The 14,623-nt window shown below is 41.5% G+C and overlaps 1 protein-coding gene across 1 annotated transcript in view; it reads left to right on the forward strand.

Annotated features, from left to right (window-relative positions):
* LOC147420836 (putative disease resistance protein At4g11170) overlaps positions 1–14,414 on the forward strand; it is a 49,729-nt gene extending 35,315 nt beyond the window's left edge. The window contains exons 2-9 of the mRNA XM_086504587.1: positions 7,849–7,978; positions 8,265–8,801; positions 9,169–9,229; positions 9,444–9,914; positions 13,518–13,804; positions 13,980–14,058; positions 14,158–14,256; positions 14,328–14,414. Of these exons, the coding sequence (XP_086360713.1) occupies positions 7,849–7,978; positions 8,265–8,801; positions 9,169–9,229; positions 9,444–9,914; positions 13,518–13,804; positions 13,980–14,058; positions 14,158–14,256; positions 14,328–14,414 (1,751 nt within the window). The remainder of the gene's footprint in view (positions 1–7,848; positions 7,979–8,264; positions 8,802–9,168; positions 9,230–9,443; positions 9,915–13,517; positions 13,805–13,979; positions 14,059–14,157; positions 14,257–14,327) is intronic.
* Positions 14,415–14,623: the final 209 nt, after the last annotated feature.

Genomic DNA, 14,623 nt, shown 5'->3' on the forward strand with positions numbered 1-14,623 from the left:
ATGAAGCTTGTTGAGAACCACACCACACTTGAGATGCATATTGATTAACGTGATTTATGAAGTGCACCAAATTTGGCATACATTTCGGCCAAGGTAGTGCCAAGCATGACATTTTCTTTCAACAATCCCTGACTAACAATATTATCATGAGCTCTTTTTCCCATTATCAGCATCTTGTGTAATGCCACATGCCTTCAAGGTGCAAATGTACATGATTGCATTTGGAGAGATGCCATCTCTCTGCATCTACTGAAAATAGCCCATCCTCTTCCTGACCTTAGTTGAACCTTGCCTTCAAGATGCAAGTGTATGTGTTTGCATCTGGGGAGACACCCTCATTTCCCATCCGTTGAAAACAATCCAGAGCGTCTTCTTCCTTCCCAAGTTGGGCATATCCCGCAATCAATGCGTTCCAAAAGACAACATCCCGAACAAGAATCTTTTCAAACACTTTTTGTCCTTTATGAATTGCACCACATATGGCATACATGTTGATTAAGGGGAAAGCAAGACGTTTTCTTTCAAAAATCCATGAATAGCAATGTCATCATCATTTCCTTTAGTCATATTAGCATCTTGTGTATTGCCACATTCCTTCAAGGTGAAAATGTAGGTGATTGCATTTGGAGATATGATCTCTTTCGACATCTGCTTAAAATAGCCCAAGGATTGCTAACCCTTCAATCAATGCACTCCATGAGGCAACATTGTGCATAGGAAGCTAGTCAAGGACCACACCACACTTGAAATACATAATAACTAGCGTGCTTTATGAATTGCACCAAATTTGGCATACATGTCAGTCAAGCCAGTGCCAAGCATGACGTTTTCATTCAAAAACCCTTGACTAGCAATATTATTGTGAATTCGTTTGTCCATATTATCATCTTGTGTAATGCCACATGCCTTCAAGGTGCAACTGTATGTGACTGCATAAGGTGAGATTTCCTCTCCCTGTATCTGCTCAAAATAGCCCATCCACTTCTTGGCCTCACTTGACCCTTTCCTTCAAGATGCAAGCGTATGTGATTGCATCTGGAGAGATACCTCCACTTCTCATCCATCGAAAATAGTCTAGAGATTCTTTGCCTTGCCCAAGTTGGGAGCCACCGTCCTCTACCCAATGCTAGAAATATATTCTCAACCAACTAGATGGACATGAGATTGTAAGATGGGGGCAAAAATTTCAAGTGGATGTGAAGGGTGAGATGAGAGTGATGAGGATGATGATGGTGGTACCTTGCAGGATGAAGGCAAGGGTGCATCCAAAATAGAGTAGTCCTTAGTTTAGCTATTGGATGCTTCAATTTAAATCGGATTGAGCAAGGCGAAGTGGTCGGCCTTTCGACTGTAGTTGCTAAAAAGGGGCTACAATATTTGCAGGGCGACTACATCTCATTGTGAAATTAGGGTGGCACTTCCTGGGTTTACCCTACCTAGAGATTGTACCCGCCAACCCCGACCGTCAATCCTCTCACCATCCTTGGGCCCTCATTTAATGGCCGGTGTTACTTGGTGTTGTGGAATGTCAACCAAAGGATTTTCAAGCACAAGGTATTTTTTCAAAATTTAACAATTGCATTAGACAATTGGTTGCCAAAGTCAACATCTTGCATACCCGGGGGTTCACTATGTGTAAAACTACCATATCACGTGCGTTCAAGACATGTTTGTAAAACCCCTTATCTGTAAATTTTGTTTGGAATATAATGTACCCTTTTCTTTTAAAATCTTTAATTTTTTTTCAAATTTCAAAGAAAAAAAGTCCTTCTGTATATATATTTCTGTAAGTTTCAAGAACTTTAAATACCCTTCTGTTGAACTCACGTGATAGGTTACATTTTTCTTAGGTGACCTCCCCGGGCTTGCATATTGTTTCCACATGCCCTTAAAATTCAATCATGATCATGGGGATGTCTCTCTCTCTCTCTCTCTCTCTCTCTCTCTCTCTCCACAAAGGAACACATACGCTCTTACAATTGATACCTTCCATTGAATGGCACAGTGTAGAAGTACTTATTCATGACTTACACAAAATTCAAATTTATAGTCGAACAATCAGACATGGATAAAAGGGAAAGTGAGCTCGGGGGGTTCACCATTCAATACCCCCCTATATAATGTGCATTTGTGGGGTATTAAAAAACCCCCTCTTTTAGCATGTCTAATTGAATAAAATGACCCCTTACTTTAGATTTTTTTTTTTCAAAATTGAATATAAACCCCCCTTATTTTAATGTATCTCTGTTAAATTTCTTAAAATTTTAACATTTTAAAACCCCTCCCTTCGAACTCACGTTGTACATTAACATGATTACATAGTGCACCCCCGAGAAAGTGAGACACCCGATTCTCCCGAGTCCTTAGTACATCCAATTATGCAACCACTATGGAACCTTATAAGCATGGAAATGCTATGAAGATAGAGACTCTAGGTGCATGTCCAAAGTAGTACATTCCAACCTTCATTTCCATCACCTCTACTTCGAATTCTACTACCTAATATAGTAGTACAAGTCTCGACATATGACTGCACTCTATCACTATGCCTACAACTTAAATTGGTTACCTATAGAGAGTGAAGTTGATAAATGTAGGCTTATGCGTGAAAGTAGTTTTGTGTAATTGAAGCACGTGTTCAATGGCATGAAGATTCTTATTCATGACATAAGCTATAGCAACCTTGGATACAACAACCAAATAGTCAATATTGACTTGTCAGACACTCTACATCCTATAACACGAGCTAGGTGGTGTAGCTACAACATGCACCCACTATGCATGTGAGACTTTGGAGGAAGAGAGAGTATGCTCACTTAGAGATTTTGAGAGGGGAGAGAACTCATTAAAGGGTTGAAAGCTACATACGCAACAAGGTGTGGTAAGGTGTGTTGGGTTCAAGCCCTTATTGGTCAGCTTATTGGTCAGCCCGTGAGAACAAGTCTCAAGGCATGCAGGTATAGACCATTAGTTAGTTGAGTTTGCATGTGGAAAAAGGTGAGGTAGACATCATCTTCCAAAGGCTATGTAAAGGATTCCATTAATAAAAAATTAGTATAGCGTGTTCTTTTGCTTCAAGCTGTGTCGAGATCTCTCTCTCTCTCTCTCTCTCTCTCTCTCTCTCGCCTTCTGCTGTGCTCAGCACCACGCCATGGCCCTTAGGCTGCATCCCCCATAGCCTCAGGTTCCAACAATTGGTATCAGAGCCTCGAGGGCTGTGCTCGAGAAGCCTCGCGGCTACGACTGCTTGCAGAAGGGGGAACCAGCGTAACGACCTGCAACATACCAAGCACAAATACTGTCAACAGGAGCGCCCTGGCTTGAGCAGCATTTCTCGACACCTCGGCTTCTCCTAATTCGGCCTCCTCATCCCGCTGTGAGTAAACTAGCCTTGATCGCCATCGCCTATTCGGCTGCTGCAGACAACTCGTTGTTTTTTTGTTGTGTTCACACTATCTAATAATAGTGGCCAACCTACATTTAACCCTTAAAGCAAGAAGGTGTTCACACCCCGTAGTCCAGCAGTCCGCAATTACAACAAACTCCAAGTGCACACAAAGATTTCAGCATTACGAGATGGTTTTGAAAAGTATGGCCTTGGGACACCGGCCGAGAAGCATGTTATTTGTGTTGCAGATGTTTATGATCCACCATGTACTTGCACATCGCATACGAGTAGCCAAAATCGCCAGCGGCATCATCCATCATCATCATCATCCCAAGAGTAACTATAAGAATCGGCACAAAAGGGAAAGAAAGCAGTCACACAGAAAAAGAGTCACAAAAGAAGCAAGTTCGGATCGGTTTCTTTCATCCTATTTTGGGCTTTTTTTTTTTTGGCAATATTCTTCAACATTTCCTCAGTCCAATGGTTCTAGTCAAAAGTCATGTCCTCACATTTCTTTATGTTATCATAAATTGTTATGCTTTTGTCTGTTTGTCAATTATTGTCATGCCAAATTTTGTACGGGTTATAGACACTGCCATCTATAAATGGTAAGACCTCCCAATTTTTGTCAGTTCTCAGCCCATTTTTTTTTTTTACCGCTTCTCATGAGGTTACTGGGTACACCATAAACCCAAGGTTTGGCAATGAACCAAAAACTCCACTTTTGGTAGCTAATGTTTGACCTACACCCTATCTGTTCAAGGGGGGGTTACTGACATAGCACCAGGTTATGGATAAACTAGAAATCCTTGGTTGTGAGAAAACCTAAAACTCACGGTTGACGAGTATACCAAAAACTCGAGGTATTATGAGAGGGTCTGTCCAGTTCGGGCTTGAGGGGGAGATTGTTGGGTTCAAGCCCTTATTGGTCAGCTTATTGGTCAGCCCGTGAGAACAAGTCTCAAGGCATGCAGGTATAGACCATTAGTTAGTTGAGTTTGCATGTGGAAAAAGGTGAGGTAGACATCATCTTCCAAAGGCTATGTAAAGGATTCCATTAATAAAAAATTAGTATAGCGTGTTCTTTTGCTTCAAGCTGTGTCGAGATCTCTCTCTCTCTCTCTCTCTCTCTCTCTCTCTCTCTCTCTCTCTCTCTCTCTCGCCTTCGGCTGTGCTCAGCACCACGCCATGGCCCTTAGGCTGCATCCCCCATAGCCTCAGGTTCCAACAAGGTGTCACTTCATCTCCTCCAGCATGTTCCCAACTCATGGCTATGATCCCTTGCTTACTTCCCTGCTTTTCTCTATTTTCAACCACGTGACCTTGCGTGAATATCGATCTTGATCAATAATAGAGTAAATAGATAGAATTACCTAGTGATAGAGGATAAAGAATATCTCTTTTTCCTCATCTTTTATGCTCCATCATACTCTCCATAACATATGTGCCCACCTATTATATGCACTACCTTTAATTAGATTAAATAATTCTAAATCTTAATTTACATCACAAAGACCCTCCAAAGAGTCCAAGGGAAATAAAAGTGAGCCTTGCTAGCTTGAATTAATGTTCCATGGGAAGGTGTAAATCATGCCTAGTGAAACGATATGGGTCCATGGATGCATGGGGGCAAGCTTCAATAGCAGATATACCTCTTCTCCTTGTGAATGCACCTACCCTAGATTACCAAAAAAAAAAAAAACTAAACATGGAGATGACTAGAGGGCATCCTTCTACAACATCTTGGCATTGATGTTGCGCATGCCTAGCATTGTCTAGTAAGTCAAACAATTGATGCTTCTTGTATGGTGTCTTGCCGCATGAAAACCAACAATAATAATTTAAGTTGAGGAGGGCTTGTGGTCCCTAGGATAATGATTCTGAGAGACTATATGATAGTTATAGAGTATGAGATTCTTCAGCATTGGGATTAGACATGCCAAAAAACCATCCTTTGATCATGGGTTCTTGCGCCACTAATTCAAAGTAGCCTTTACTAAGTGGTAAGGCTTGATCATAGCCAAAGGAAAGGTTTATTGGATAAGCAAAGATGCCCTTAATTTGTAGATGATTTTACATATATGAGATCTCTCTCCTAGTTGGTTACCTGTTGCACTTTGATGATTAGCTATGCTTTGTTGGTCCCATCCTTCCAGCCCTTCTCGTAGTTGCTCCTCCTATCGAGTATCCTACAATGAAGAGCCATCTATAAGAATCTCCCCTCCTATCGTGACGATCCTCCTGGCAAATGGCTTTAAGAAATTTCTCTTCCTCTGATCTCTGAGTAGTAATATACTCATCTCTCTCTCTCTCTCTCTCTCTCTCTCTCTCTCTCTCTCTATGTTGTTGAGAGGAGCTAGCCACAAGCATCTTTCCTCCTCTCTTGTTGATCCTCTAATTGGGAGTGGGATAAAGTAGATTTGCTCCTAGCTAGCTAGGCCCGTTATGTCACACATGCATTCAAGAACATGCTATCCCCTCAGATTGAACAAAAGTTTCGTTGTTGTGGCTTGAAAAATGAAGCCTAAGAAAAGCTAACTAGACCTATTTCAGGCTCAATTAAGGGTTAGGGACTTCAAATGAAGACCTAAGAGAATGTCTCAAGCCTCGTTCAACTGTGCCTCACACGAAATGGTCCTTAGGAAGCGAAGGGGAATGGTCAGCCATAGGACCATTGCGCCTCAGCACTATATACCACGGGGGTTCAAATGAAGCTAGAGTGGTGTGATCAACGACAGAGAAGATCGGGCACAAAAACAAAGATGCATATGGACGTTAGATGTTGTAAAGTAAACAAGGACATGAAAGGTAAACAAGGACTTGGCGAATGAGTAAACATGAACTAACTTTATAATATTGTGAAGTCACAATTGCTTCAACAAACCACACGCGTCTGTGTGGTTAGCTCACTTTCCATCTGCATGGTCGTGGATTTGAATCCTAGATCATCGATTAGTAGTTTACTTTTTCCAAAACCGTTCTCGTGCCTCAAGGTTCGCGTGCTTCAACCCCCATTGCCGATCCCATATTCCCACTGTCCTAGGGTCATTAGAGTTGTGTCCCGCTGAGCACATGCAAGGCATAGAGTGTAAAGACCCTTGCACTACATGCGCTACAAAAAATAACAAACAAAGCATAATTTGTACATGGGATGAGGCTCATTTAATGCATACCTTTGCATGTATGCCCCATATGCATCCAACGGGATGCACCTCTCAGAGTTGAGTCGCCATGGGAGCAGTGCGGAGAAGGAGGCGAACGCGGTCGCACCTCTGCTCTAGATTTGAGGAGGAAATTTTTCTATCCTGAATGGAGATGGGATGGTCCCAGCTCATTGGGAGAAGCTGCCGTACAAACGAAGAGAGAAGCTATCTCACTGAAATATAGAGTATTACCCTCAATTTCTGGCTTCGATTTTCCAGGCCTGTCTCTTGCCTTTTCTAAGTACAATGCATAATCTCCCCCCACTACTCCCACTCTCCCTTGGTGCGACCTGGCCCTTAATAAGAGCCCGTGGCATATAGAGTGCTTGACTACTCTGTGTGGCAGCATGTTGACTCATTTCGTGTGGGCATATAATATACCACACAGATAAAGCCCTAGGTCCCAATCAATCCAGCAGTAGAAGCTTGACCCGGCCGTTAAATAATAGGGAAAATTACCAAAATACCCCTCTAATTTGTGGAAATTCCCAAAATACCCTTGTATCTATTTTGGTTGAATTATTCAAGGTTATCATTCCTTCATTGTTTTCTGACAATCAAGATCCGTTTTTGAGTGCTTAGCATGTGATTTATCACAAATTACCTCGCAAGAAAGGGCAATTATATCTAAAAATAATGAAGCAATTCATCTATAAAGCCTACATAACCTACTCAAATTCTAGTTTTAGTATCTTGTGTTGATAGACAATCAGCCTTCTTATGAACGGTATAAATTTTTTAATCTTTGGAAAAATTTTATCTCACAACCGGGGGTATTTTGGGAATTTTGGAAAATTTGAGGGGTATTTTGGGAAATTATGACAAAATATCGGGGGTATTTAGGGCATTTTTGAAATTTGAGGGGTATTTTGGGAATTTCCACAAATTAGAGGGGTATTTTGGTAATTTTCCCTAAATAATAACACCCCGTGGGCCGTGGCATAGTATATATCGTGCTTGACCATTCCGTGTGGCATTGTCTTGACTCAGGGCGGTTAATTAATAACACCCCGTGGGCCCGTGCCAGCTGGCCACAAGGATGCTTCGCGCTGAGGGAGCTATTATCGAATGCGACAGAAAAGGTGACGAGCTATTACCCCCAGGCAGTGGGGGCGGCGGCGGCGGCGGGGCCGGGACCCCAGCCGTGCGGATCCGCCCGCATTTCGCGGTGTGGCATATAGTCAGCGTCACGTCACGTGGACGCCGGACCACACAGATAAAGCCCTCGAGGCTCGAAACACCCAATCAATCCCGCAGTAGAAGCTTGCCCTGGCAGTGAGCAGCAGCAGCCCATCCTTGAACCACAAATGATGCTCGGATCGACCCACGAGACCACTGGATCCTCATCAGAACACCCTCTCTCATCATCATCATCATTATCATCACGGTAATCTTTTGGACTGTGTCGTTCATAATTGCCATCGTACGTAGAAGCATGTACGTACTAACAGACCTACCTAGCCTGCTGGGTACTGCAGTTGAAGCTCATGCAGCGCCCCCCTGCTAGGCTAGCCGGAATTACTTCTTTCTTATCTATAGCACTTCATGCCCCCTGATCAAATACGGCACATTATAAATGTCACCCAGATCCGTCAACATTTGAATCTCTTATTAGACCACGAATTTGAAGGCAATATATCAAATCGACATGATGACGGGATGTGTGTTTGCAGGTCTGATGGGGTGCCAGCCATATTTCTGAGTCATTCCGGGAAGCAGAAGCCTTTTGTGGAGAATCTCTTCAGTGCTCTCCAGACGGCTAACCATACGGCCTTTTTCGACCAGCACACTCTACCCGAAGGCTCTACCTTCCCTAACAGCATCACTACAGCTGCACGGGGCTGCGAGGTTGGCGTAGTGGTGCTATCGGAGGACTTTCTCACCTCCACATGGCCAATGATAGAGTTGGAGATCCTGGTTCTGCAGAGGCGGGCCGCCGATCCCAAGGCCAAGGTGCTCCCGCTGTTCTACAAGCTCCGGCCTGCGGATCTCAAGTCCCCGGACAACCTCTCCAGGTGGCGGCAGGTGTGGGAGGAGAACGCCCGTACTTCGGATGTTGTCGTCAAGTGGGGAGAAGCTTTGAGGGCCCTCAAAAAGTACAAAGGCGAGATCTTTACCCAGGGCAAAAGCGAAGCCTTGCATATTAATAAAGTGGTGCACACTCTATGCAAAATGGTGCCAAGCCCTCTTCTTGAGGATCTCTCAAAATAGCCGCTTTTGTGGCTTCTGTAATAAAATAATTAAATACTTATTTAAATGTCTAAACAAAAAATCCTCTCGGGGAAATACTCGCAACACATAGCACGAGTTGATTAAAAATATCCAGAAAATGATCAATCTAGCCTTAGTTGAAGTTGTCTTTGCCGAGCCATCTCTAAGGAATAATTTGATAAAATGCGTATAATTTTACTAAATTGAGTCAATATTAATATTAATGGTAGACCTTTTCTTTTTGGAAAAGACTCAAAACTTCTTTGAAAAACCTATGTTGCTTACATAAAGACTGACAACATTTAGTACTGGATCAAGTTAAGTAGTAAATTTTAATTTCACTCAATAAAAGCTCCTTTATAAAAGTGTGAATTTTATTTTGAGCATTTTTAACTCTAATATAACTCTCAGAATCTTAAAATATGCCGTATGCAAAAGCTTAAAATATGCCATTGCAAGACTAGTGTTAGATTAATACAAATTTTCAATCCTTATGAATTGCCCCCGGCCATTCCTCATGAAATTACGAATTGCCTCGTTATATTATATTATATTATGTAACATATAAAGTGTACAAATGTAACGTATAATAAGTAAACCTCGTTGTGGATTCTTTGAGGATATATGCTTGGTTTCGTCAGCACGATGTGTTTCTTGCCATTGACAATGTTTGGGAGAGCTCTGTGGAAGCGGCTCAGAGAATCTTGGGGCCGGGCTTTAGCGCCAACAGTAAGATTCTTTTGACTAGCAGGAGTGAGCAAGTTCTCAAGGACTTACTGTGGGGCCACAAAAATGCATGTGTACATCCATTACCTGCTCTTGAGAGCGAGGAAGCTTTTCAAATCTTTCAAGAGGGCTTTGGACGGGATGACATTAAAATCCTAGAAAACTTCAAAGATCAGGTAAACCGCATCGTGGAGAGATTTGTGTTTGATGGCAACTACCATGCGCTGGCCTTGAAGGCACTTGGTGCACATGTGAGGAACGGATGCACGCCGGGGGACTCAAAGCAGAATGAGGAATGGTTGTCTCACGTTCTTCAACAGATAAGGAATGAAGATCTGGGAACTCTTGAGAATGCGATCAGACTGAGCTATGACAACATCCCTGAGGTCAAGAACACATGCACTACAAGTTTTAGACTTTTTCTTACCTATAAAAAGTGGGTATTAATTCCGGCTTTCACACCCTATGGTGTGAAAACCATTTTTTATAGCAAAAAAATATGAATTTCTACAAAGAAGTCATGTTTTCACTTCTATATATTATTTTAATGCTCGTATTTTACATTGATGTTTTTTTTAAGCGATTAAAGTTCAAAAACTCCATGTAAATTTGATATTTTCACTCCCTAATATTATTCGTACCCTTGTACTTTACATTGAGATTTTTTCTTTATGACTCATTTCTAATGGTACCTGTAATTTTTTCAACATTAAAAACATTTCTATACATGATATAAGTATAAATCTTTTACAATCTAGCATACTGTCAACATGTTTTCCTATAGAATTATTCATGCCTCTAAGGGAGCATGCAAAATTCTAATTTTTATATATATTTTTTTTTTCGTCGAGAAATTTCTCCATGAAAAAAGTAAAAGTCCTTTCAGATTTTTCACTTTGAAAATTTTCACACATATAATATCTATGATGGTAAGATATTGAAAAAATTTCATTCAAAAAATTTGCACAAAAACCAGTGCGCATGCGCACGCAACAAGTTCAAGAACTTTTTCCAATTGCAAAATTTAGTGAAAAAATCGAGACTCGCACCTAGTGAGTGAGAAAACGATATTTTCACACGTGCGACCTTGAAAATTTTGAGCGTAAAGAGCATCTTTTCGAGTGAAAAAAATATATTTCTCACTCTTGGAACAGTACTCGCGATGTCTTGTGACTGTCCCAAATTAACTTAGCGGAAAATTAGTCCACATTCACTACATTCCAAGCAACTTTTCCATTTGAAAACAATTATTTCTCACTGTTGAAACAATACATATACTCACGACACCGACGTGATTGTTCTAATACTTAGTCGGCATTCACAACACAAAAATCACTTATTCTATGGAATATTAAAAAAATTATCCTGAATTTTTTATACTTGCTCCAAAATTCTCTAATGAAGTGTGAAATGAGTGGGAAAAACATCCTTTTTCTTAGCTAGTGAAAAAATATGAAACTTGCAGTGTAATTAAAGAATGTCTTAAAAATAAACGAACTAGTATCACTAATATTAAGGAATGTCGAATTACCATCACTAATTATTAAGGAATATCGAATTCATGCTTTTTAGAATTGTACTCTTCATGATGTGCAATATGCAAGAACTATAAATCACAATAACCAACATAATCGATTCAGAGGAATCTCATTATGAGATAGTCGCAAAAAATACAATAATATTATCAAATTGGAAAAAAAAGTATCAACCCAAAGTACATAAAATTCAGCTTCAAACATTGTTCAAAAAGATCTAGGAGTGCTCTTAATAAGTCAATGTTTAATTCGCTGCTTTGAAGGAAGTAGGTATGTCATCTACAAGGTTTGAATAATGAACCGGAGATAGACCATCCTTGTAAAATATCCAGACACAGGCTCCAATCTTGCCATGTGCTTACTTCACCCTCTATGTTCCAATGTTCACTCTCTAGATCTTGATGTAGAAAACCTATTTTGAAGGCATGTTGTTGCACATTAACATCAATTACCACTGCATTTCTAGTAATTGAATTAGATTCAACATTAGTGTGGCTTGAAACCCGCACTATGTCTCCCTTTTCCATCCAAGGCCGAGCACATCCTGCAAATCCAGGTTTTAATAAATGCGTACGAAAGTGAATGTCACTCATTTCGTAAATCACTTTATCGCCTGTGGTATTCAAAGGTAGGAAGAAGCATTTCTGTAGAATTGTGTATGTTCGCAATAAACACCACCTCTTATTCAGAAACTCCGTGTGCTTGATTGATTTCATTCCTGTCACTTTATCATCTTGGAGATCATCTATTACACAGCCTGCATTCATAAACTCTCTGACAAAGAAGAGCTCAATGTTTCTTTTATGCTCATGTGATAAGAATTCGTGAATGTTACATACACCCCTTGATATACATTGATGACTTGCATTGGCACCAGGAGAGAGATTGACAATTACATGATCATTTACTATTGTTCAGCATGCATATGGACCCTTGAGTAAGAAATGCCTTCAAGATAAAGGTTTCCTTGATTCCAATAGTTTCAAGCTCAAAATCTCCCAACTCTGTAAAGCTCTTCTTTTACTTTTGTGAGAACTAAGAGAAATTCCTTTTCTATCAATTAGTCTATGTGCACTCTCATACAATTCCTTTACCGATTTTTGTGAGGTGGAGAGAACTAAGCATGATGTATGCCAATTTGCACAAGATGAAAGATCCACATCAGCTCTAGCTAATCCTTGTGGCAACAAAAGACTCCTATGTATGCTTGAGAGTATTCTTACAGAAGCAGATTAGACCATCCTTCTCCACATCTAAATGTTTCAATGTTCTTGAAAGTAGCACTCGATTGTGATAATTTGTGTATGTAAACTCATTGAACCTATTATTTGTCAAATATCTCCACAATTCTCAAAACATTTTGTTCAAATTGATAGCACCAATTTCCATCATGACTACCATGGCGTATAATATCATCAAAAATCTCTCCACAACTTGCAAATGAATACAAAAAATCAGTTCATCACACTTTGATCACAAGATTTTGAAATACAGATATATTTTAAAGGTATTAATTAGATATACATACCCGCAACATGTTCAAGTGGTGAGACATTCTCACCCTCTTCCTCCTCTGAAATAATTCTCCAAGTTGAAAACAACTGACGAGTAGCTTTGATGCTTTCTATTGAACAACCATGGTTGCTCGCTGGGTGGAAGTGTGTCCCCCCCCCCCCCGGACCGACAACGTTTTGTGTGAGAGAGTGAGATTGGGCGGTTGTGTGCGTGTGTAAGGGTGGAGACATACCATGGCAGTAGGTGTGCTTTGTGTGGTGGATTTACGAAGTGTGTGAGCAGTGAAAAATGAGTAGGCGGTGGTCTGCTAGTGTAAAGTGTGTTTTTGAAGATGTTTTCTGAGAGGGTAGGGGTGTTGTGGATACCCTGAGCTATAGAGAGGCCCTTGTGTTTGTGTCGGTCGTGTTCCCCCATTCCCCCTCTCCATCTTTTGGTGCCCCCACGAAGGGTGCGGATACTCCTAGTTGAAGTCAAAGTGGTGATTTTGGTGATGCCAAAGGTGCGACCTTTGAAGAGCAGGTGCTGCTAGTGATGGCTTGGACGGGATTTCCCATTTTCATTGGGGTTGAAGATGCAGAAACTTGGCTTCAAGACTATGGATTGTTCGTGTTGGAAAGTGGTCTATCAAGAGAAGATGGTGCAGTACAGGTGTTCCCGCTCCTCTTTCATGGTAAAGAGAGGCTATAGTTCAATAGCCTTGGTGATGAAGACAAGGCAGATTGTGAAGCCCTGGAGGTGGTTTTTTTGAAGCAGATTGTAGCGAATGTGCAACTGTATGAAGTAAAGTGGAAGTTGGACGGGTTGAAGCAAAGCTTGGAGGGTGATTTTCAAGCGTTCGAGTGGGAGTTCAAAGACCTTTGGGGGAAATTGATCAAGGTAATTGCTGCAAAAAATGCCACTTTTTAAAAATTGAGTAAATTCATGGATTGTGTGCATGAGGAAGTGCGTGATAAGGTTGAGATAGATGGATCGGTGTCATATAAAGAGGCAGTAGCTCTAACGAAAGGGCGAACCAAAAAGATTTTGAAGAAGCGCGAAGCTAGGCAGGGTTTGCCAAATGCACTGATGTCAAAGCAATGCGATGCGGTGGTAACCGACCCACGTGTGGTACAAAGAGAAGTGCAAGTGCGAGAGGAACCAAGAGTTCTTTGGCTACAGAGAGACAGGGTGGTTCCTATGCTGAAGATGCCGGCTAGAGAAGTTCCAATTGTGGAGGTTCAAGTGCGGTTGTAGAAGTTCTGTTGAAGTGTGATAAAGGCCAGATAGTGTGGGTGCAAACGAGGTCGAAGCGGTAAAGCTAGAGGAGATTCCTGAGATTGAAATAGAAGAGGAAATTGAGTCGAGTGACAATAGCTCTATAGATGCAGACAAGAGTTGGGAAACCAAGTCCTCTTAATCCAGGTATGATGAGTTCGACCTCTTACATGTCAGTGGAGAGGCAGTGAATGTGTGCAAGGAGCAACATGAAGTGCAAGCCAAGGTGCCTAGTGAAGACCAAGTGGAGCAGTCCAGGACTTCAAGTGATGATGTGTAGGTAAAACTGGTGTGCAGTGCCATGCTAATGTCCATGTTGATGAAGGTAGCAATGGAATGTGCCATAATAGTGCTCGACCTCTTACATGTGAGTACTGGAGAGGTAGTGAATGTGTGCAAGGAGCAGCATGAAGTGCAAGCCGAGGTGCCTAGTGAAGACCAAGTGGAGCAGTCTAGGCCTTCAAGTGATGATGTGTAGGTAAAACTGATGTGCAGTGCCATGCTAATGGCCATGTTGATGAAGGTAGCAATGGAATGTGCCATAATAGTGCAACAGGTGCAAAGTTTTGCTTAAAGGAATAAAGCAGCCGTGCCGGTGGAAGAGGACGAGGGTAATGCGATAGAGAACAAGTTTCTCTCTTCCTTGGTGGAGCTAGATGGAGTGGTAGAAGAGCAAGTGATTGCAGCCAACAAGCAAGTGGTGATTCTTGACCTTGAAGCGCCAGATGAACAGGAGGAGCTCGACGATGCTGGAATTGAGTGCATGCATGGTAGGTGAGAAGGGCAGTGCG

This window comes from Adiantum capillus-veneris, chromosome 28 (assembly GCF_014529385.1).
Source record: "Adiantum capillus-veneris isolate H3 chromosome 28, ASM1452938v2, whole genome shotgun sequence".
Taxonomy (NCBI): domain Eukaryota; kingdom Viridiplantae; phylum Streptophyta; class Polypodiopsida; order Polypodiales; family Pteridaceae; genus Adiantum; species Adiantum capillus-veneris.